Genomic DNA, 23532 nt, shown 5'->3' with positions numbered 1-23532 from the left:
AAGAAAGAGGGAGATACTCCCTCTTTGTAGGACTTTCAGCTCCAGGTTGCTGCTTCTGCAACTGAGTGCAGTAATGTGTAGTTTGCCCCTATAGGAGATTGTTTCAGGACCTGACTTGGGCCACCAGCTGAGTTTCCTTGCGCTGGTGTGTTGCCACTCACAGAGACTGTAACCACACAAACCAGGCACGTGCCACAGTTTTTTCATTTGGCCTTTTTCCCAGAACAAGCTGATGGGAACTCTCCAACTGAGATCTGAAAGTGCTGCTGTCAAGAGGCTTCTCTACCCCCCTTTTTTTTCTTGCTCACATATGCAAAGCTGTGTGCTGGCCAGCTACTTCCTTCTCCTCGGTGAGATGTGCAAGCTCACAGGCTTGGGCAGCCAGCCAACAGGATGGCAGAGAACTCCGCATGTATCCAGGCGGCACTTCTCAGGAAAGGGGCTGGGGGAAAAAACCCAAGTGATGAAATGAAACTGACTGGAGCAATCTAGCGAACCCTTTTAGCTCACGTGAGCCAGTGTAATGTCGGCAGTGGTTTTAGTACCTACTTTAAATAGCGCCCCTGCCGCTCTGAAAGTTTTACAATCTTTTAATGCAGTGAATGAGAGCTCTCACTTCACCATCATAAACGAGGAGCTCTGGAGATCTGACAGATATCTCTGGATTTGGCTATCTGTTCACTTCTCAAGCCTATCTACTTAAATAGAAATGCTCTCCCCAGGGAAGTTCACCTGCCGCCTTCATTATACACCTTTAGGCGCCAGGCAAAAACGTTCCTTTTTAACTCGACCTTTGGTTGATTTGATTGACATCCTATGCCCTTTTAAAATGTGGGGTGTGGTTTTTTGGGGTGTGTGTGTGGTTTTTATCTTGATTATATATATTGTGGTTTTATATTTTGGTTATGTTCTGTGAACCGCTCTGAGACCTCTGGGTATAGGGCGGTATATAAATTCAATAAATAAATAAATTGATACATGAAAATATTTTGTTAAAACATTAGCCCACAAACAATCTGCTTTGCTCATTTGTGGTGGTGAGTTGCCCCCATCCTGTCACATCAACCCAGCTTGAAATTGGATCTGGCCAGTGGCAGAACAAGGTAAACATTGCTGTCCAAGCCAGTGCTAACCATGAGGGAGAAAAGGGACTCTTCCTCCAGAGAAATACTTTTAAATAGCTGTTTCTTAGCAAGAATCAGGCCCTCTTTCCCTAGCCAGTTACTTCTGTTCCTGAGCCAAATGCCACCTCCTTGATCTTGCCCATGACTTTCCTAGGGCTGTTACGCAGAGCAAAGGGAGAATCCTAACTCAATTATTTTAAAGCTGTCGCAGAACAAGTCCCTTCGTGCGTTGCTCTTGAGCCAGCATGGGCGAGGCACAAGAAACAGAAGGTTAAAGGAAACAACTCTTACATAAAAAGTATGTCCTTTTTATTAAGATTTGGAGAAGGTGTGGAACAGGCCCAGCATCAGTGCTTGAGGAACTAGGTGGGGCAAACAGTCATGCATATTTAAGGCACACACAATGGGGGTGGTTGTTGTAATGTCAACAGCTTGGCTTGCTGTTAGTTGCCTATAGTAACTGCTTCCCTGGGTTGGGAAGCAGTAGGTTAAAAAGCCTTTCCCCCAGATAAGTTGGCATCGTGTCAGCCAATGTGGCTCCTGCCACAGCTCCAGGCTGGTGTGGTTAGGCGGCTTTGAGCGGCTCTCTTTCAAGAGGCAGCCATGCTTTGCTGCTGGCAGAAACAACAGCTGGTGAACTCTGGTACATCACAAAGCTTTATGAATTCTTCTGACAACCAGTAAAAGTTGTGATGTCCCAAAAGGTGCGCCGTCTGCCTTAGGCTGTGCAGTTCTGTGCCACTTGTGATGCTATTACATTGGATCTATAATGTTTAATCTGAGCATAAATTGTTTTATGAATGTCCATTGGGCGCTCTCAGGATCTGACTGTCCCGAGATAAAAGGCATCCCAGGTTTTGTGAGCAGGAAGCACAAGCAGAAACCAGTGCATACAACAGGAAGAGCTGTGACTGCAAGAGTGGCATCAAGCTTGTCTTGTAATTTGGTATTACTGAAATGAATTGATGGGGAGGTGTAGAAGCAATTGGTGGGAAGTATAGAAACTTAAGAGAACTTAAGGGGAAAGCGTCTAGACCTTGAGCAGGCTGGGAGATTGATTCACAAGCAATTTTTACTATAGTCAAATCTCGGTTCCCGAATGGCTGTTTTTTAACGTTTCGACTCCTGAACACCAAAAACCCAGAAGTAAATGCTCCGGTTTTTGACGCAGCTTTTGCTTGAGTGCAGGAAGCTCTTGCAACCAATCGGAAGCCACACCTCGGTTGCCGAACGTTTCAGAAGTCAAACGGGGTTTCCGGAACAGATTATGTTTGACTGTACTGCTACTGCTCCCAAATGAGACTGAAGCTTAAAATTAACCAGGATTACTACAAGTAGCATCTGAAACATTTTCCTAAATATTTGGGATAGCTGTTGCCATCAGAGTAAGATAGTGCAAGGTCTTTTGCTTCTTGAAAAAGGCTTTTGCCAGTACATCCAATGGGCAGGGGTGACTGGCCGTGCTGTAGTCAGAGAGCTGTAGTCCAGCATCATCTGCAGGGCTCTGGTTTTCCCCATCCCTGCTATGGGAGAACTGGTTGGAACCTGCCCAGAGTACAGTTGTCTTCCTTGAAGTAACTTCTATTGAACTAGAAACAGATGAGGCAATAAAGATCTGGCACCAAAGACACACTATGATTCCTGTGTGTATTTCCCTTATGAGTCAGCAGCAACAGAGATGGACAAAGTCTCTTGCAAGACTGGGGTTTTTCATTCAGTGGACCAAGTTCATAGGGGCATGTTCATGGAGGGGCGGACAGGATGAGTCAGCTCTAAGTCCTGGGTGAAAGCTGGTCTTTCCCTGCCTTTTACCTTCAAGGATTCCTTTCTGATGGGCTGCCTGCAAGGTGACTCTTTGAGCTGGCATGCAGCCTGATCTGGCCATGCTTGCTACATCTGCGCAGGGTGACATCCCTTTTCTGACCTGGATTGCTTGGCTGTGAATGGTGGCTTTCGTCTCCGAGGCAACCGAGCAACTAATCAGCCATAACAACCCAGACCAGGTTAGTGCTCCACTTTGCCCAGTTCAACCACGTCAGGGAGGAGGGTGTGGCTCTGTGGCTGCCTGTCAAGGGCCTTGTATAAAGCGGGTGCATTTCAGCTGTAGAGCTTCTGACAGAGGGGCACATGTGCCACCAGCACTTTGGAATTGAAACCAATTGGAACTGAACAGCAAGAGGTAGGAGTGAGAGAGGTGGGGAAAGGGGGAGTGAAGTGAAGGTGGAAGCGGTGGTCCAAGTTGCAAGAGTGTTTTTCTTCATTAACAGTGTGGAAATTACAGAGAATGTAATGAACAGAATCCTTATTCAGAGGCACCTGCTTGAGAGTAAAGAGGTGTGCTCAGCTTTTTGTTGTTGTTCATTGGTTGTCAAGTTTTTTGCCTGCGCTTGTGGAAGGGCCAGAGCATCTGCTTTGCATGCAGAAGGTCCCAGGTTCAACCCCCTGGCATCTGTGGGTAGGACTGGAAGAGAACCCTGCCTGAAATCCTCAGTCGGTCTGTGAGGGCAATACTCAAGGAAAGGGACCGATGATTTGACTTGGTATAAGGCAGGTCTGATGAGTTGATTCCTAGGAGTATCTCCGTTTCCGGTCTCCTCTGTGGGATACAGAATGTTTCTGAATGCCAGTTGCTGGAAACCTTAAGAGGGGAGAGTACTCCTGTGCTCAGGCTTCCCATGGGCATCTGGTTGGCCACTGTGAAAACAGGACACTGGACTAGATGGGCCATTGACCTGATTCAGCAGCCTCTTCTTATGTAAGCTACTACACTGTCTTCCCAGGAAGCCCCATTGCCATAATTCGAAGTATACAGACTGAAGACATGCTGCCTTGCTCAGTGGTGAAGGAAAGACACCAAGTACATGATCAGAGACACTTTATTTATCACTCATTCATTCATTCGTCCTTTGTGTATTTAGTATGGAAAATGAACTCTGAAACTGAGAGCTGGGGAGCCCAGCCACAAATCAAGCCCAGAAGATATGCCAGAGTCTCCTGTCCTAAAGTGCATGGTGGGGGGGGGGCACCCAAGTCTGTAGATTTCTGCTGCAGAGTTCAAGCACCCCTGGAGTTCTCCTACATTACATGCTGGCAGTTTTCTGTGTTGAAGTGTCAGAGGAGTATTTCAGCACTCCCAAAACGGCTGTCAGTAACTTGGTCCAAATTGGTTTAAAGTCCTTTAGAGGTTAAATGAGTTGCAATTGGAAAAAAACTGAGCGGGGGTTATTTTTAGGCACTACTTTTAGGTGACATTAGAAGCTTGGAAGCAAACTAGTTCTGGCAAACCCCCCCCCCCTTTTTTTTTACTCTCAATGTCAGCTTAAAACATTTAGTAGTCTGAGGTGAAGGAAAAATGGCACCCACACCCACAACTGGACTAGCAGTAGAATTTTTCTTCGGTGCCGGCAATGAGGGGGTGTCCTACTCTGCGCCTGAAGGTAGCAGGCACTAAACTATTAAGTGGAGTGGGACAGGCCATGTGAGACACACAGCTCTGTCCTTCAAAGAGAAGAACAGCCAGGGGGGTCATCCACTACTGTTCTTAGCATCTGCTGCCTGAGGCGGTAATCTTACTTTTCTGCTTACAGCTAAGGTGCATTCAGGTGGAATTTTCAGCAATAATAGAAACAGGGCAAAGGTGAAAGGGGCATGGGTAACACAATGAGTTATTCTGGAAGTGCAGAATACCACAGACGAATGCAAGTGCCTTAAATACACTGGATCTCTCTAGAATCATCTCCCATGCAGGGCCTCAAGGACTAAACACTGGCCTTGGTGTTTTAGCCCAATTTATGTTCCCTTTGAGGAATCGGAGTTGGACATTAAATTATGCTTAGAGGGCTGTTGAACTTTTAGACCATAAAATGAGAGTAATTTTGTACTCTTCACACTCCTGGTCAACCCACCTTAAAAAAAGAGAGAGGAATTTATTAATTATTTTTTAAGTGGAAGGGCTGCAGCTCAGTGGCAGAGCATTTGGCTTCCATGCAAAAGGTCCCAGGTTCAATCCTGGCATCTCTAAGTCGGGTTGACAAAGACTCCTGCCAGAAGTCATGGAGAGCCACAGGCAGGGGGCTGACTTGGTCTAAGGCAGCTTTCTATGTTTTTTGTTTTAGAAAAAATACTGCTACCACTCAAGGTTGCCAGGGAAGTTGAGTGGGACTGTGAGGAGGGGAAATCTCACTCTTCCCTCCCATGGCATCTTGTCCACCCCCACCCTGCCATTGAAGCATGGGGCTAAAGTGCAATTTCAGGGTGAGATTTTCTACCTTGTCCAGGAGAAGCAAACCGTGCCCCCCAATATGGGGACTCTATCCAGCCTGCTCACTTTGTAGCTGATATTTCTTTAAATAAGTCCAGAGTAACTCATCCTGAGACAAAAGTGTTGCCTAATCTAGGTCTCGGATGAAGGAAAGGAAAAGGTGGCAAGCTGCTTCTTTGAGCCTGCCTAAACCTAGCCCTTATTTGCCTTCCTCCCAGATTTCAATGTCTCCGTGTCTTTTGCAGGACATCGAGCCACTTCAGAACGAGGATGGAAACCTGATGCTGCACCTCCAGCGCTTGGAGAACACGCTGAGTCTCTTTGCTGAGGAGTCGGACAAAACGCAGCTCTTTGCCCACCTGGGGCGCATGGCTCTGGAGTTCAACCGGCTGGCCTCCAAGGTGCACAAGAACGAGCAGAGAACATCCATCCTTCAGGTTCGAAGGCTGCTGGTAGATGTGCATAGTTCATTTTGCTTTTCGGTTTTCATGAACAACTTCCTGTCCTCCCCACCCCAGATCCCAGTGAGTGGCCAAAGCACATATGCCTGGCCTTTCTCCCATGTAAACATTACACTTACATGTGCCCCATCACTACCTAAATGCACTTACTTGGGGGGGGGGCAATGTGATGCACCGACCCACAACACTTCCCCCCTGCAAAAATAATTTTTATTTCTGACAGTAAGAGCTGTTTGACTCCCTTGGAAGATGGTGAACTGTCCTTCATTGGAGGTTTTAAAGCAGAGGTTGAATGGCCATCTCTCAGGCATTCTTTAGCTATGATTCTGGCATTGTAGGGGGTTGGACTAGATGACCCACGGGGTCTCTTCCAACTCTACAATCCTATGATTCTATTCCATACAATGTACTGCTCCTGGTGCAATACAAGGCACCACACATGCCCACACCTTCCACCCATTCCACCCATCCATTACAACAAAGGTGCAACTCGGTACAAGTAAGGTCAACATACATTGCAGATAAATAATAATAATAATAATTATTATTATTATTATTATTATTATTATTATTATTATTATTATTTTATTATTATTTATACCCCGCCCCATCTGGCTGGGTTTCCCCAGCAGATAAAAGCAAAACAGGAGATCAGGATACAAGTAAGCAGAAGAAAGAACCTAAGATCAGCTATTGCACCAACCAAGAAATATTACAAGCCACATAGCTGTTTTGGCCCTGTGATTTTATCACCTTCTAATTTCTCCTTCCAGCACTATTTCTTTGCCTTCCTTCTCACTCGCTCCCACCTTTAAAAACAACAACAGCATGTGGCCAGTATTATCACTCCCATGTGGTGGATGTTGAACCAAGCCTGGGAAATAGCAGCAGCCGTGCAGTGTGTCTGCAGCTGAGCTGAGTCTTTAACTGGGAACTTCTAGATTGCAGTTCAACCTTTAACCACTACTGTACTGGCAGCAACAATTAAGCCCCGTTGAATATGTGTGTTTCTGGTCATGTTGCCACCAGGCTTTGCGTTCAAGTACCCTCTAAAGCCACCCGGCACACTGTTGACCTCGTAAAGGTTCCTAACCACCGTTCGCAATGCACTGTGTGGTCGATGGAGGAAACATCTTTGCTTTAGTTTTTCTTCCGCCATCTCTTCTTCCCTTTCCAACTAGGAAGGGAAACTTTGAGGATATGACACACTCTCAGTAAGGCATCAGACACTCCCCCCCCCCCCCCGCAACCTTTCAGGTCATAAACTCACCACTGAAAGGCTTTTCCCTGGGGCAAGCCATTGTGCAATTGACCATTTAAAGGGTGATTTATACTTTGTGCCAGTAAATTAAACGAGGGAAGTCCTCAAGAGGAAGGAGAACTGTGTTATTCCTTTTTATTCCCTGGCAGTGATGCCCAGAAGTGTGTCCTTCTGCGGGCCAAACTGAACAGGATGTTATTCCGTGTCATTTGGCATTGCACAGTTTGCAAAACACCATGACAAATAACCAGCATGCCAGGAGCGGGGTGGGGGTGGGGGGGGCGGACTGTTGTATGGGGATCTGGAGGACTTTAACCCTTTTGCCCCTGCTGCACACCCAGTCAGTATCAAAGAGGTGCAAGTGTGCAACTGAGAGCCAGTGTGGTGTAGTGGTTAAGAGCGGTAGACTCGTAATCTGGTGAACCGGGTTCGCGTCTCCGCTCCTCCACATGCAGCTGCCGGGTGACCTTGGGCTAGTCACACTTCTCTGAAGTCTCTCAGCCCCACTCACCTCACAGAGTGTTTGTTGTGGGGGGGGGGAAGGGAAAGGAGAATGTTAGCCGCTTTGAGACTCCTTCGGGTAGTGATAAAGCGGGATATCAAATCCAAATACAGGCTGCCTCTAATCCTGACTAAAGTGACTGGTATTCTTTGCACCTACCATTTGCAATTTTCACCCCATTGCGAATAGCAGGTGTGGAGGGCAGGGCAGCAGGGGCTGCCTCTGATCAGAACCGTGATGGGGCAGAGGTTTAAAGCCCCCCTGCTCCCCTATGATCCCAGTCCATCTCCCCACACCCGTAGCAACTATTATGTGGGTTGTTGTTTTTTTCAAAAGTCATGCAAGTTCCACGTGAATAATATCCTGCAGTTTTAATAGGGAGATATAATTCCTGCTTTCTTATTCCCATCTTTCCTCAACATTAGAGAGAACCAGAATAGTTACAGTGTCATACCAATCCTATGTAAGTGCAAATGAACCTCACTGGATGAGCTTGAACCAGGGGCCATCTCTCAACCTAACCCGGCTCCCAGGGTTGTTGTGAGGATAAAATGGTGGGGGACACCAAGTCTCTGTCCTGAGTTCCTTGAAAGAAAGGTGGGATATAAACAGCAAGGAAGACGGGGTGGAATATAGCTTTGGCATTCATGTCAAAATCTGAGAAAAGGGTTCATGGGATTGGGGACTAGGAAATTCAAATTTCAGCATCGACAGCTAGCCAAGAGCAGGTGGCCAATTGCCAGAAGCTGTTTAGTGAATTTATGACCGAGAAAATGGCCCTTGGCTAATGTGATATAACTCTTTCCACTGCTGATGCTTCTCATACCTTTCCCCCATTTTTTTTAATACAGGCCTTGTGTGAGGAGCTGCGGAATGAGAATGAGGAGCTGAGGGCAAAGTTGGAGAAGGAACTAGAGCAAAGGAACCAGGTTTCAGAGAAGCTGAGGTGAGGGCATGTCAGGTGGGAAAGGAGAATGCAGTCATGCTGGGCAGAGCAGTGATCTAGGCGTTTTCATTGTGTGTCTGTGTGTGGTGACTCTGAAGTTAATATTGGAAGCCTGAAACTGGTGGAAACCGGCCCCTGCCCCTTGCCCTGCTCTGCTCCTAGGGAGTTTTCTTAACAGCCACCCTGAGCAAGCATTACAGAGCCCAGAAGAAACTTCCAGTCCTGGATTTGTGAGGTGAGTGCAGTTATGGCAGAGAACACCAGTGCTTAGAAAGTTCATTTTAGAAAAGGAATTGATTCTAGTTCATCCCTTGCAAATGAAAAATAAAAAAGAACTAATTCCATTTCATTTCACAGTTCGCTTGTGATGGTGCTTGGCATATATTTTTCTGCCTTCAGAATTTTGCAAGCTGTCCTGCTAAAGTATAAAATATACTGCAGCAACATCAGAACACACAAGCATTTTATTTTCCCCAACAGTTCTGATCTTTAAGCTTTAAACAACAGCAGCACTTTTCAGATAGGTAAAAACGGCAAATGCAGTGGCCACAATTATGGAGTTATGTGCAACGAAACACACACACACACACACACACACAAAATGAATTTAAAATCTCCCAAATTTCACTGCAAAGGAAAATTAATTCATGTTCAATTGACCCAGAACTACTTTCAGGTGTAATTAGGAGATTTATTTTTTTAAAAAATAATTTGGTGAATTGGTTAATCTGAACAGTTCATTCCAAGCACTGGGAGTCCAACCCACCTTGCAGGAAGGAACAGAAGGAGTGGAGCCACTCCCTGAAAAGTAACAACAATTTTTGGAAATCCCAGAGGAGGATAAGGGGAATTTCCTTGCATTGGGTGGCACAGGGTGAACCTTAGAAAAGAGACCCTAATTAATACCAGTGCTGGCCCACCTTGGTGCTGCCCTTTTTTTCAATAAGTAATCCCCCAAAACACTCTGCAAGTGTTTGTCTGAGCAAGCCCCATCCTCAAGTTGCCATGTAGTGCAACCGTCTGAAGTGCATTGGACGGAATGTACTTAGAAGCATTTACATGACTGAGATTCCCGATAACGTCTGGTTCCCTATTTGCACAGAGGCCTCTAAGTGCCTTCAGTCGAACCTGCATAGCAGCCTCCTTCAAGCCATGAAGGTCTAAAAGGAGCAAGTGGACTTGGGAACATGGATGCAGCAGGGTTTCCCTGCATGCCGCTGCCCCTCCACACACTTTGAACACCCCTGGGCTCAGGCAAACACCTGCAGAGGGCTAAAGATTCAGCCTTTCCCTAGCCTGAAGATCATGAAGTCCTTTGGCCTTCTAAGACCCAACCAGCAGTTCCCCAGAGACAGCAGACACTGGTGTCCTGATTGCTTTGGCTGGGTAAGACCCAAGCTTCTCTGAATAGCTCGGCTTTCAACTTCTTGATATTTCCAATCAAAAATGCTTTTTAAAAAGTTGTCACTTGGTCTTCCTAGCTGAGATGCTGCCCTCTAGAGGACCTGCCTGATTGTGACTTCCATGCACTCTGAGCTGTTCTCCATTGTGGTCTACAACGGCAGAGCTGGATGGGCCTCAGGAAAGAAATCTTGTCCTGATGTCTTGTCCTGATGTCTTGTACTGCATCACATTCTGTTGCTGAGGGGGTGCAAGCTTTAGAATGTAAAAGACTTTGATGCCAGGAAAACCTCCCCGTACAATCTAGCTGCCATACCCAGCAAAAATTCAGAACAAACATAGAAGTCTTGCATTTCAAGCTTCATGGGCAACTGTCCTCTTTTCAATTTACTTGCAGATCTTTGTAAAGAAGAAGCTTTACCAGGTTCCTAGGGCACGTAGACACTGTATTGATTTGAACACTGCCATTGTTAACATAAAATTGAACTAAGAGACCCATTTTTTTTCCTTCAAAGGTTATGTTACTTTAGAGTAATGAGATCCTCATTGCCACTGAAAGACCCTTAACTTGGCAGTATGTAACCAGGGTGGGCATCCTTAGCAGGATCTGCCTCGCAAGCCAAACAGGACAGGTGGCTGGGGCTGCCCACCTGTCAATCACATCCCATCATTATGTCATCACATGGTTGACATGTGGGCCTGGCCTTGCGCTCTGATCTCAGAGGCTTAAAGGGGAAGTGAGGGGAGACTCAGAAAGCCTTTTCCAAGTCTCCTCCTGCTTCCCTTTTCAGTCTCTTTAAGATAGGCCTGTCTTAAAATCTTTAGGTTCCTATCATAAGTAACACTGAGCCGCTTGTCTCGGGTGGCAGATCAGGAGGGGCAGCCGAGCAAGCAGCCCCCCTGCACATACTCCCGCCAGTGTGCCAGAACAAGTGAGCCCTTTTGCCAGACACTCCCATGCCATTTGAGGTTCAGTTGCTGGCAGCAGCATGGCTGGGCACTGTGGCGAACCTTTTGAAGACTTGGGAGCAGCTTCACCATGGCGTTTACGGCAAGTGGCAGCCCTGGCACACACCATGGGGCAGAGGGGCTCTGCCATGCCTCAGGTGGCAAAATGTCTTTGGTCAGCTCCAGCCAGAAGAATGATTTCTCTTCCCTAATGCTCGTCTCGCTATATTGTTCCTTCCCAATGTAGGTGTGAGAATCTGGAGCTCAGGAAGATGGTGATGATGGGCAGCAAAGATGGAGTCAAGGCAGAAGGCGTAGAATGTGCTGGACAGCAACAGGTGGGAGGATTTTCCCTATGAAACAGAGATGGAGAACTTGAGGACCCCCAGATGTTGTTGGACTGCAGCTGCCATCATCCCTGACCCTTTGGCATTTTGCCTGGGGCTGAGGAGAATTGGAGTCCATCAACATCTGGAGATGTCTTAGCCCTGCTATAAAACCAGATAGTCTTTTCATCTTGGCCCGCTACCCTGGTCCTGATCTTGTGGGATAACTGTTCAAGAGCGCAGAACTGGAGTGGAGTGGCTGTTGGACTTTCTGCTCCAGCCACTTGAAGGCTTAAGAGCTGCCTCTCCCCCACCCCCAAATGCATGCATTAAACATGTCAATAAAACCACCCTGGTTGTTAAATAGTGATTGCTGTTATTCGCCTTTCCAATGTATATTGGATCGTGGTGGTTGTGGGAGAAAATAGGCCTTACTGTTCAGTGCTTTGGATGCTGGCTTCGGGAGGGAGAAGCATGGGTGCCGCTCTTGAATCGCGAGCTGCTTGCTATGATTGGCTTAGCCGCTTCTCAGGACCCTTTTGTGTGCCAACATTTCAGAAGGGGACTGCAGAGGAGAAAGCCATGGGGAAAAGCATGTTGGGGTCAAGTGAGAAGAAAGTGAAGATCCTCGAGCACCAGCGCAATGAGGTAAGCCAGACGTCTGCCCCAAGTGACCTGAGGCCAGAGGAGAGCGTGGCACATTTATTATTTTAAGTGTTGCATCTCCTGCCCCTTAAATGCACAGTTTCCTGAGGCAACTCACAACTGCAACGAGTCACAATACTGCCCCAGCAAGCGGAGAACCCACAAACCACAAGGCAGGGCAGTGTCGGATTACGTTGAAAGTCGGAGCAAAGAGCAGTGCTTTCATTCCCACCCCCCACCTCCCGGAGAGGTGAGCAGCAGGGAAGCCTGGGAAATGAACCAGGGAAGGGCATTCCAAAGGCAAGGCTCTGTGGGGAAGAGTCACAGAGGTGGATCATCTTGCAGGGTTCAAGCCCTGGCATCTCTAGGTAGGGCAAGGAGAGACCCCTGTCTGAAAGCATGGAGGACCCGTCAGTGTAGACTAGGTATAGGCAAATTCGGCCCTCCAGATGTTTTGGGACTACAACTCCCATCATCCCTAGCTAACAGGACCAGTGGTCAGGGATGGTGGGAGTTGTAGTCCCCAAACAGCTGAAGGGCCGAGTTTGCCTATGCCTGGTGTAGACTATACTGAGCTCCGTGAACCATTGGTCTGGCTCCCTACATTCTCCCACAACCCAAAAGGCCCTGTTACCAGTTACTTGCCTCACTTGAGAAGATAGGGATAGCCTGATGAGGACCTCTGAAGACGGTCTTAAATGTCAGGCCGATTCATGTTGGGAATAGACAGTGCTTTCCATATCTCCAGGAAACTGACATCTGTTACCCCCTTTCCTTGGAAACATCGAGATCTGATTCATATCCTCAACATATTGGGTGGACTGCTGCACTGTGATGTTGTCATGTGGTCTAAACTGATCCCACAGTGGGAGCCTGCATTAGCAGCAGGGTCAGGTGCATTTTTCTGTTCTGCTGACAATGGCTCTCTGGGGTCTCCTACTGAGATCTTCCCTTCACATGGCGCCACCTTTTTAAACTGGAGATTCCAGGTGGGATGGAGCTGCAACAGTAGCATCCTGGCAGCAGCATCACTGCCATGTGCCCAGAAGAGGTGGCAAGGTCAGGACTGCATTGGTGCAGCAGTGGAGGCAGTCCAGTGCCGCTGCTGCTCAGCTCCAAATCTACCACTGTCACTCCACTCCTCCTGCCTCTGATAAGCGGCAGCAGATTTGCTGCTAGGCATTTATTGTTGCGGGAAAGCTGCTTCTGCTGTTCAAGAGAGGCCCAAGGTCAACCAGCTTTGGGTGCTATCAGGTTTGGCAATCTATGGAGAGCCTGAAGGAGGCTATTCCTGTAAGAGAGTTGCTGGACAGACTAGAATGCGCTGGCAAGATAGTGCTTTGGCTACATCAGTAGGGAATTGAGATTCTGTCGTTTGATAACCCTGTGCCTTTCCTTCTAGCTGTTGGAGGTAAATAAGCAGTGGGATCATCATTTCCGGTCCATGAAGCAGCAGTATGAGCAGAAGGTAATAGCAGGGTACCAAATGCCTTGCACAAATGAAGTTTTATGGGTGACAGTTATTTCACATAATACGACAACCAGCGAATTTTGTGTTGCTCTCATATGCCTTGTCAGAGGGGAAGAATGTTAACAGGCATGTTGCTAGAGGGAAGGCTGGGTCTCTCTATGGCACTGACTTTTTCTCTCTGGCTTTAATGCTTTTTATGATAAACATTTGTCTGCCATCTTACTGGCCTGCATCAATGCTCCAAACTCAACATACGGTTGACAGTCAGCCAGAACAATCAGACTGTTGTTGTTTGCCATCTCTTAATCTCATGACTTCGGTTAGCTTGGCTTGTGCTATATGCCAGATTTTATTTACCCATTCCTCCTTCCGTGTTGTGATCCTAGAACTTTTCCCATTTTTAGCTAGAGATCATTATCTATTGAGTGGGCATGTTTTCATGATAGATTTCCAGTTGAACTGGTTTAAATACCAACAAAAATTCATAACCAGTTGTCCTCTCAATATCTCTTTTAATTTGACTTCAAAACATTGGAATATCAGGGCAAGGACATTACGTGTGTGTGTGTGTGTGTGTGTGTGTGTGTGTGTGTGTGTGTCTTGCCACCACTAACCCACATATCCAGCAGACATAGGTGTTATTCTTAAATGCTGGTTCTTTGGTGTCATATACCAACAATACAATAATTTATAATTAGTTTCTCCTGAATTAACTTACAAAAGCTTTTCTAGCTTCTCTAGTAAAACAGATTTCTCTGTTTCAGCATTATTTACGCCAATACTCTATTTCAGTATTAATTATTCCAATCATTATTTAAAATATTCTTCTTTTTCTAATAATTAAGAGTCAGCAATTTTTAATATAATAGATCCCTAGTACTTAGTATTGTTAAATGGATTTTTTTCCAGAATCCATATGCTGAGTTCTTAAGATTCCCTTTCTTATCTCCTCACTCATATAATTCTTTACTTCCATGAACTGTAATTGTTCTGAATAAGAAAATGTTCTCTAAGCCCTGCCCTCAATATAATACATTGTCCTCATCATAAAATTGCCAGCTGTTACTACTCCATGTTTCACCCAAAGGGAATCAAATTTTCTATGCAATAGCAAAGGTTTCCTTATGGATCTCATTGGCTTATCTTAAGTGTGTCCTTGGCCTTATACCTTAAACACACACACTCTCTCTCGCTCGCTGTGTGTGTGTGTATAAATTTATGTTGTAAGTTTAAAGTAAATTGGAAAGTTGATGTTTCTTGCTCTGCTGAACACCAGGGATCTGTTCTGTCTGAAATGTCCCATTTTATCAGCATTTTTTATTCTCATTGCTCTGTAGTATTCTCATACAGTCAGACAAAAGATACTGCATATTTTTAGATGTTTGCAGAATTCCTAGCTGTGTCCTGCGGTTTGCTTCATGTTTCATGTCATCTTCCCCTCCTGGCAGATAACAGATCTACGGCAGAAGCTTGCTGACTCCCAGAAAGCCCTGGGGGAGCTGGAGGCAGAACGAGAGCAGAAGCAGAGGGATTTTGATCGTAAGCTCCTGCTGGCTAAATCCAAGATTGAAGAGGAGGAGGTGAGGTCCAACACTTCCTGGAAATGCATCAGCACCCACCATGGCCAGTAGTCAGGGATGATGGGAGTTGTAGTCCCACTCACAAGTTTCACATCCCTGTTATAAAAGATGAGACCAGAGATACTGAACATGGGATACTGAGCCTGTCTAGTATGAAGGTAGATGAGCTGGATAGTATATTTGACCAGAGAGGACAGGACATGGGTTAGAGCAGGGGTCGGCAAGGTTTACCAGCCATGGGCTGGATCACTCCCACGGAGATTGTCCGTGGGCTGGACTGCCACAATGCGATGCCGGAAATGCCTGCGCAGAAGTGATTTTCGGCGTCTGGACACACACAGACGCGATTTCCGGTATCCGCGCATGCTCAAATGCGATTTACGGCGCTGCTCAGCAAGTCCCCACGCCACGCCACGCCACGCCATGCCACGCTGGTTTAGCGCAGCACGCGGGGGACTCACCGAGCGGGCAGCTTGCTTCGTAGGCGGCTCGTGGGCTGGTAAAACGGTCTTCATGGGCCGCATCTAGCCCATGGGCCGCACGTTGCCGACCCCTGGGTTAGAGGGATGGACAGGCAGTTTGAATTATGATGGCAAAGCTATAGCCACTTGCATTTGTTGAGATTTTAGCGGGCTCCCCAGTTATAGACAATTAGTCAGTGGCAGGTGTGGGGAACTTTTGGCCTGCCAGATGTTGCTGAACTACAACTCCCATAATCCCTTGCCCATTGACCGTGCTTTCTGGGACTGATGGGAGTTGTAGTTCAGCAAAACCTGGTGTCTGGCAGTATGTTCTCAAGAAGGTAAATGAATCTGCAAGGCAGGAGCCTGAAATTTTTTATTTTTAAAATCTTCTCCCAATTCTCATTCATTTCATTTCCAGTTCTTCTACTTCTGGTTTTGAGGCAGGGAGGGAGGGTGGTAGAATGAGGATCAGTGGTCCTAAAGTATAAGACTCTTACGAATTTGTCTTTCTCAGGCAGAAAAGGAGAGACTTGCCGGTGAGGTGAGAGACCTAAAACAGAGGGTGAAATTCCTTCAGGATCAGTTGGCTCCAGTCACCAGGCAAAGGGAATACCAGGAAAAGGAGATTTTACGGCTTAATAAGGTGGGTAATATACTTCTACTTCTCTGTAGCCATGCCAGTTTTTCCTACCCCAGGTTATGAGCTTCCCTGGACAGTAAAATAGCCCTAAATCTCTTACAATATCTGCAAACATATTGTTTACTGATCCTAAGCTGCTGTGGAGAAAAGACCATCTTAACTGTCCCCTCTGTTCCTCACCCCCCTCAGGCCTTAGAAGAGGCCCTGAACGTTCAAGCCTCTGCTCCTTCCCCTTCGGCCTTCAACAGCCCCATTGAGCCTGGAGCATCTATCCGGCAGCAGGAGGTGGTGACCCAGAATGAGATCCTAAAGCAACAGGTATGGCAGGCTTCCATGAAACTAGGGCTCCCCTTGGCTTGACACCATTCGTGAGCACAAAAATTATTTCCAGAAAACACAGTGTTCCTTTTGCCTCCTATTATGCCTCCCAGGCTGGGGCAACCCAGTCAGATGGGCAGGGTACAATGTTGTTGTTGTTGTTGTTTTGTTGACGTCTTTGAAGTTGGGCTCAAAACACAGTTGTGCCCATTGCCTTTTCCTGACATCAGTGTCGGGACACTTGCTGCTTGGCATACATTGGGATTGTATCTCTGTGAGCCAAGGACTTCACTGCCTCTCGTTCCCTGCCAGGTGAAGATTTTTGAGGAGGACTTTCAGCGGGAGCGGAGTGACAGAGAAAGGATGAATGAGGAGAAGGAGGAGCTGAAGCAGCAGCTGGATAAGCTTCAGAAGCAGTTGATGCTCACCAACAACCAGGTAGGAACCCAGAAAGCACATTCTGGTTTCAAAAATGAAGCTGTGCAGTGAAGGGGATGACAGTTAGGCCTCTCCGAAATCCCAGCCTGCTGACTGATCCAGCTGCCCTGTTGTAAGGTTCTCAGTTAGTTGCTCATGAGTAAGCAGCCAGGACTCCGCTGTTTCCTTTAAAGATTTTATTGTGCAAACTATGTACAGTGCAGAGCTAAAAAGTTCATGTCTGTATCAAACGGTGTCAGAATCCGGGAATGGCCCCTCCCGGTTCTGACCCCAACAAAAGAGTTTCGGTTTACGAAAACCCAGCCTTCCATCCTTTCTCTTCACCCCACAACGTCTTTGGGGCGACAGAAATTACGTTCCCCCTGTATCGCCCTCGGGACTGTGGGAGTGCTGGGCCTCTCTTGCATCCCCAGAGCCTCTACTCCCTTTCCCCTGTGAACTCTCCCCCTCTTCACTGGACGTCTCGCCGCTCCTGTCGCTACCAGAGGAGGAGCTGCTGGCAAGGTGGGACTGGGGCTCTCTGTAACATCTGGAGAGCCCTTCCACCACCTTCCGCTGCATTGGGGAGAGTTCCCTGACACCTGTGCTTTCCAAAATCCAAAAGACTGCTACATACCCTTTCTATCCACCATTAGTTTCATCTCCCATGTTCCCTCCCACCACATCAGTGTCCTTTTCTCTCTCCCCCCCCCCCCCGGTCTTTATCAGCCTGCTTCCCATTGCCTTCTCCTAGGCCTAGCCGTGATCTTCAGGGGATCCCTTACCATATCCTGCATTGCCGCACTAATACTGTCGGTCTTCTCCCAGAGGGTAGCCAGGAGAACAAAGAGGCAAAATCTCACTTGCAAAGAAAAAGGCATCTTCTGGAAGTTCTTCAGAATCTGGATGCAGTTCACAAGCCACAGTTTAGTCACTTCACTCCTATAGCAGGGCTGGGGAACCTGTGTTCCTCCAGGTGTTGCTGAGCCACAGCGCCCGTCATCCCTACCCATTGGTCATGCAGGCAGGGGCTGATGGGAGTCCAGCGGCGTCATGGAGAGCCACAGGTTCCCCACCCCTGCTCTACAGGTTGCACACACCTGCTGCCTGTTTTATCCTTAAGGGAAAAGAGATGATAATTGTGTCATTTGTTTTGGAAGGAGAGGGGGAAGAGGCATGCCTGTAAGCAAAGACAAGGTGTGTTCAAGTAAGATTGGGTAGTTGCTCCCTCAACCAGAAGTGGATCTTGCATGTCCATGGAAATCTAGTATGGCCTCTTACTTCCCTCCCTCATGTGACCTCACTGGCCCTTTGTAAGAATACGCTGGGGCAACCTCTCCTTATATCCACACAGAGGCCTACAGCCAAAGAACTGCATAATGTGCCGCCTTTTGGTGCTCCACGATGGCACTCAGATTCGGAAGGAGCTCAGCTGCTCTGGCAGATTTGAGCAGAATATTTGCATATGGTCTCCTTTAATTTGCCTGGCCTCCTTCCCACCATGCAGTTGACAGGGAAGCCTTTCGCTCCTCACTTACCTGTGGGCCTTCTCTTTCCCTGCCAGCTGCAGATTTTTAAAGAGGACTATCGTAAAGAGAAGGAAGAGAAGGACAAGTTCAAGAAGCTGCTCAAGCAGCACAAACAGGTATGGAATGCCATGCTAGGAAAAGCACTGTGCCGAAAGATAGGACTGCTCAGGGAATACTGAGTTTAGGTCACAGCCAGTTGAGCTGTGGGGGACTAGGGGGACTGTGGGGGCTAGGGGGACTGTTCAGAGACCCAACTTCGACACGTGGCTCAGACTCCAATCACTTGAATAATTTTTGGGTAGCTTCCTTAGGGCCAGTTCGTATAAGGGATGGATGAATGAATCGGGTCACTTTTGCATGTGTTCATCCACAAGTCCATTCTTTCCCACCTTAATCTGAATAACCAACTTGGATGACCTAAAAAGGGGATTACACAAATTCATGGAGAATTAAGCTTTCAGTGGCCACTAGACACGATGGCTGTGCTCTGCTTCCATGGTTGGAAGCAGTAATGCTTATAAATACCAGTTTCTGGGAACTGCCAGAGGAGAGACCGCTCTTGTGTTGGGGTCCTGCTTACGGGTTTCCAACAGGCATCAGGTTGGCCACTGTGAGAGCAGGGTGCTGGACCAGAAGGGCAAGCGGTCTCTTATGATATTCTCTTTGCCGTGACGCACCCATAAATTATTTCCATACATTGTGGATGTTTTCCAGTCAAATTGAATCCTAATTGGGCGAAAGGTGTGAAACCTCTAGCCCCAAACTGGATATTACCTTCTCTTTTTTAAACATACTAATGTGTTTTTATTTCAGGGAAAGCAACCAATTACCAATGCCATTGTGGCTGATAATTTTTACTAGGGTCCTAGGTTACACACACGGGGTGGGGGGTGGGGGAGAGGGGAGAGAGATGTACCTCTTTAATCCACCCTAGCTGGTAAGGACTGGTTCTGGCCCACAGACTATAGGGCATGGTATCCCATTAAATTGACAGTGTCAGATTTGTCTGTAGATGGCTTTCTGTTTACCTATCCAGGGAGATCAAAACTGCTTCTACGTGTAGGTCCAGAATAGATCTGAGTCATTCTTCTCTTACTTCCCACTGCTATTATTTAAAAGGTAACTCCTTTTTCTCAGCCTACTCTTATTTTTTCCACCTGGCAACAGTGAGATCAAAATACTGTTGAAGGGGGCATGGTGTTCCTTCAGTCAGCCCAGGATGAAATGTCCCTGGATGAAAAGTACAGGATAACCAAAACAATGATGCCTCCGCCTCCAGATGCCCAGATATTCCAGTAGTAAATCATTAGCCTTGTGTATGGCTTATCTGTGTTTGCATCATTTTCAGCCTCCTGCTTTCTCACTTACAGCATTCTGGTGACAGGCTTCATCCAGAGCCGCAGCCAGGACCGGTGGCCCCAGTCTGCCCCATATACCAGTTCCAGTGCCCCACTCCAGTCCAGCCCCACATGTATCATGGTTACGAGGAGTGGCAACAGATCCGTTACCCACCAGCAGCAATGCCAAATGAGCGTCCTCCGGTTCAGAACTACCACCGATTCCCTCCTGTGAGTTAACTAAATCAGAAGTCATCAGGGCTGTGGAAAAAGGGCAGCTGGGAACTGGAGGCTATAAGTATAAAGCCATCCATTGCCTCGTTAAAAAAATAAATGAATACCACAGTCTCAGTATTGTGCCAGATTCTGTGCAAAATTTCAGGTGCAAGCGAATCCCCAGAACGAGCAGCTCTGCTTATGCTAGCGCTTCCTCCTATTTTCCAAAATCTGAAATTGTTGGCTTTGCCTACCACAATCTGTGCTCAAAATTTTGTTGCATGGCCTGATCCTTTCTTTAGTTATAGAATTCATATTGCGTTCTTTCTCTCAAAGGAGCCCAGGGCATGTTCACCTCAGAATGAACAGTTCTGCTTAGCCTATTGTCAGTGCCTCCTCCTACTTGCACAGTGGGGCCATTCAGTTTGGAGAAGCAAAGTTTCCATTTCGAAGCACGTATTAGCTGTGCGTCGTGTTTATGCTTCTTTATTTATGTCTTGCTCACTTTAGCCAGAATATACCTGGTATCCACCATGTGCAATTTCACAAAATCAGAACGCGCAAGCGCCAGACGGTGGGAAACAACTCCCCAAGGAATCGGGTAAGGAAGAGGTTGAAACTTATTTGATGAAATTCCCGAGAGCTATTGTGAATGCTGCTTTTCCTTCCTCTCCTCAAAGGGTCGTCTTATCTGCTAGGATAACTCTGCAGAAATGTTTGGCTGCTCCACGTGGTGGATCATTTCCATTGCACGGGGTGCCTTCATGCCATCACCACCACCTGACACTGGTAGCTTTGTGGTGGCATGCTCATTTGCCACACAAAACTGGGGAGGTTCACTCTATGGCAGCCAGCCTGTGTGCTGTGAGGGCACTGTTTCAAGCTGCCTTCGTCTGCCTATCATAACACACAAGCACGCCCTGAACAAATAGGAGGGAAGGAGGCAGGATGCTTGAAGGTGTACATAATTGTCGTGCCTGTAAGGTCATGTGGGTTTCTGATGTATGCGATTCACAGAGATCTAACTGGTCTTCTGCCGCAGTGTACCAAGGAGCCATAGGTGTGCGTCTTTGGGCCTCCCTAGCTCTCCCTTCACCGGGCGGGCAGGCGTGGAGCCCTCAACAGTTTGTAACTGTGCTGATGACCCGCCAAAAACTGGCAGCCCCTTCACTAAACCACAGTTTAGTGTGTTGTGCAGATGCGGCTGAAATACTAAATGTCATCGGCCAGATTTTAAATATCCACCAGACATTTGGCTATGGAGTTTTCAGCAGCTGCTGTTGGTCAGGATTGGGATGGTGGATTCAGTTCAGCTCAAATCTCTGTGAGCTGAACATAATAGTATATCATTGATCAGACAAAGACCTGTGTGCCACTTTTTGTAATATTTGTGTGTTTTTGTCTTTCAGACCCTACAGGTCTTGGGTTACCTAAAAACCAAAGGCCTGCCTAACTCTATGGCCATGTGCAAGAGCATAAAAATGGAGTTGTGATATACGCATGTGAGTCTTCATGTACAGATAAAAGCCTCCTTGTGCTCCTGAACACTATTCACATTTATCTGTGTATATGGAATACATGTACACTTGGATGCTTGAGCTAACAGCAACTTTAGCAGGATTTTCTGAAGACGTATGGAAGATACTGCCAAGGAGTGACAGTGGCCCAGTATTGTGGGGAAAACCACTGGAAATAACTACCTGGGTCTCCCTTTCACTCACACTCAGCACTTGGATGAATAACTCTTTCTGACCTCAAAGATTCAACTGCCATGGGTCAACTATCAGATTCCAGTGGCAAACACTGGCAGCCGTGTCTCAACAGAACCTATATCTAGCTGATTCCCTCTGTGTGATGTGACAGCTTTACATTTACAGCATCTGAATTTGGTGGCAGCGGAAACATTCTATGTGCAAAATGACTTTTGCAGAGCAGCTGTTGTGGCCAATGCCTGGACAGGTTAAAAGACGCTGAATTTTTGCAAGGGGGTAGGGAGAAGGAGAAATCCAATCCCTGTATAGTGTATAGGAAGTAAAATATACTTTTCCCATGCTGAATATATTTTTTTTTAATTTGCATGTCAAGTTCAGTGGTTTAGCCCAAGGAAACATTATGCTTCCACTGAGTTGTATTGTTCAGCATGGTTAAAACTAGTATTTGTTTGTGTATTGCGACACATACTCTGTTTATACATATACCTTAACTTACCCTCCTCTTAGTATGTGGCAGCTCCTGCATTGTTTTCTTGAGCTGAAACTCTGTTCCCGTCTCTTTTCTATCCCACAGTATGAAATCAAACCTATTTGACTCAATGTAAATGTGGTCTGCAAATAGGCTAGCAGGTTTTGCTGCACATCTTTTCTCTCTCAACTCTCTCAAGACAGCTTGCTGGACTAGATGGACTTCCAGTCTGATCCAACAAGGCGGTTTTTAAATGATTCCTGATGGACTGGATGTGTTAACGAGAATAGCTAATCTTTGGCTGCATCCACTTTCCTTGGCGTACATCCCCTTGAGGCCAGTGGGATTCAATCCAGAATAAGGTTGTGCTGTAAATGTGGTAGTTTTGTAAAAATGAAGAAGAGTTGCACTCCTGGTCCAGGGCAGTAGTGACCAGCAAAGGCTTTTGAGGAATATGTGTTGCAAAAAAAATCACAGTTTTAAAACTCTGCTATATGGTACTGCTGATGTTACCACTGTTTTACATGAGTCGGAAGGAATCACAGCTGTGTGACCACCGGTTGCATGAGTTGTGGTCAACTGTGTTGCTCTTAAAAGAGCACTGGTGGTATAATGAAACAGCTTGGATGCAATTGGAGCTCAGCTTTCTATAGGCATTCTGCACACTGGCTCGCTATACGGCTTCCTTCCCAATCTCCTTCTCGCACAGAGGCTGGTTTCTCCAACAAAGCAGCAGCATGCTTGTGGAAGTGGAGAGGCTTCATTTTAAGAAGGAAGGGACCTTAGAATGTGAATGAGTGAAAGATGAGATACAGAGAAGTGATGGTTGTTGTTGCTTTTTAAGAGACAATTGAATTATGAGGGTGCACCATATGGTGAATAGGTAGGAGGAAAAAGAAAATAAATGCATATGGAAAGTGACTGGGTCAGAGTCTGTAAAACTTGCAAAGACTTTGGTCAGTAAGGTTTCCACTGTTCACTGTTCCTCAGCATGATAATCCCTAAGGAAACTAAGGTGCCCTTTATTTGGACATTTCTGTAAAACCTACACTTGTCTCAACCACAGATTGCTTTTTTTTAAAAAAACTGTGATCCAGCTAACCTAATTGTCATAAACATTTCTTTCAAAGTGTGCAATGCAAGAGGTGGTACAAATGGCTTGTTACATGCTGCTGTAATACTCCAATGTAGGGGTGTATCAGGGGTTGGCCAGGTTGGCTCATGTCAAGGGTGCAGGCCCAGGGTGGCGCCAAAATCGTGCCCCTCCACTCTGGCTCTCTGCCCATTGGTGTGCTCCCTGGGCCACTCCTCCACTGCTTTGGGTGGCTGGACAAGGTGCACAGACTACTCTGGGCACCTTGGCAGGCCCCTGGTGTGAGCTTGGAGGGAAGAAAGACATGAGTTGCAAGAGGAGCGAAAAGGAAGGAAGCAGAAGAGGAAACAGTGAGTGGAGGGTGGAGGAAAGGCAGGTAGGCAAACAGAGGGATCAATGGAGGAGGTGGTG

At 46.9% G+C, this 23532-nt stretch overlaps 1 protein-coding gene across 4 annotated transcripts in view; it reads left to right on the top strand.

Moving 5' to 3' along the window:
• Positions 1 to 23103, top strand: part of TNIP1 (TNFAIP3 interacting protein 1) — a 56613-nt gene extending 33510 nt beyond the window's left edge. For 2 of the 4 annotated variants that reach the window (XM_033140308.1, XM_033140307.1), the window contains exons 6-18: positions 5631 to 5837; positions 8461 to 8555; positions 11152 to 11242; positions 11789 to 11878; positions 13278 to 13343; positions 14795 to 14926; positions 15905 to 16033; positions 16220 to 16348; positions 16661 to 16786; positions 18330 to 18410; positions 19665 to 19862; positions 20358 to 20448; positions 21257 to 23103. In XM_033140308.1, the coding sequence (XP_032996199.1) occupies positions 5631 to 5837; positions 8461 to 8555; positions 11152 to 11242; positions 11789 to 11878; positions 13278 to 13343; positions 14795 to 14926; positions 15905 to 16033; positions 16220 to 16348; positions 16661 to 16786; positions 18330 to 18410; positions 19665 to 19862; positions 20358 to 20448; positions 21257 to 21300 (1479 nt within the window). In that variant the 3' untranslated portion in view covers positions 21301 to 23103. The remainder of the gene's footprint in view (positions 1 to 5630; positions 5838 to 8460; positions 8556 to 11151; positions 11243 to 11788; positions 11879 to 13277; positions 13344 to 14794; positions 14927 to 15904; positions 16034 to 16219; positions 16349 to 16660; positions 16787 to 18329; positions 18411 to 19664; positions 19863 to 20357; positions 20449 to 21256) is intronic. The other 2 variants (XM_033140309.1, XM_033140310.1) reach the window with 1 other exon arrangement.
• The last annotated feature ends 429 nt before the right edge of the window (positions 23104 to 23532 follow it).

This window comes from Lacerta agilis, chromosome 2 (assembly GCF_009819535.1).
Source record: "Lacerta agilis isolate rLacAgi1 chromosome 2, rLacAgi1.pri, whole genome shotgun sequence".
NCBI lineage: Eukaryota > Metazoa > Chordata > Lepidosauria > Squamata > Lacertidae > Lacerta > Lacerta agilis.
The sequence above is the reverse complement of the archived record's forward strand: the minus strand, read 5'-3'. Positions and strand labels throughout refer to the sequence as shown.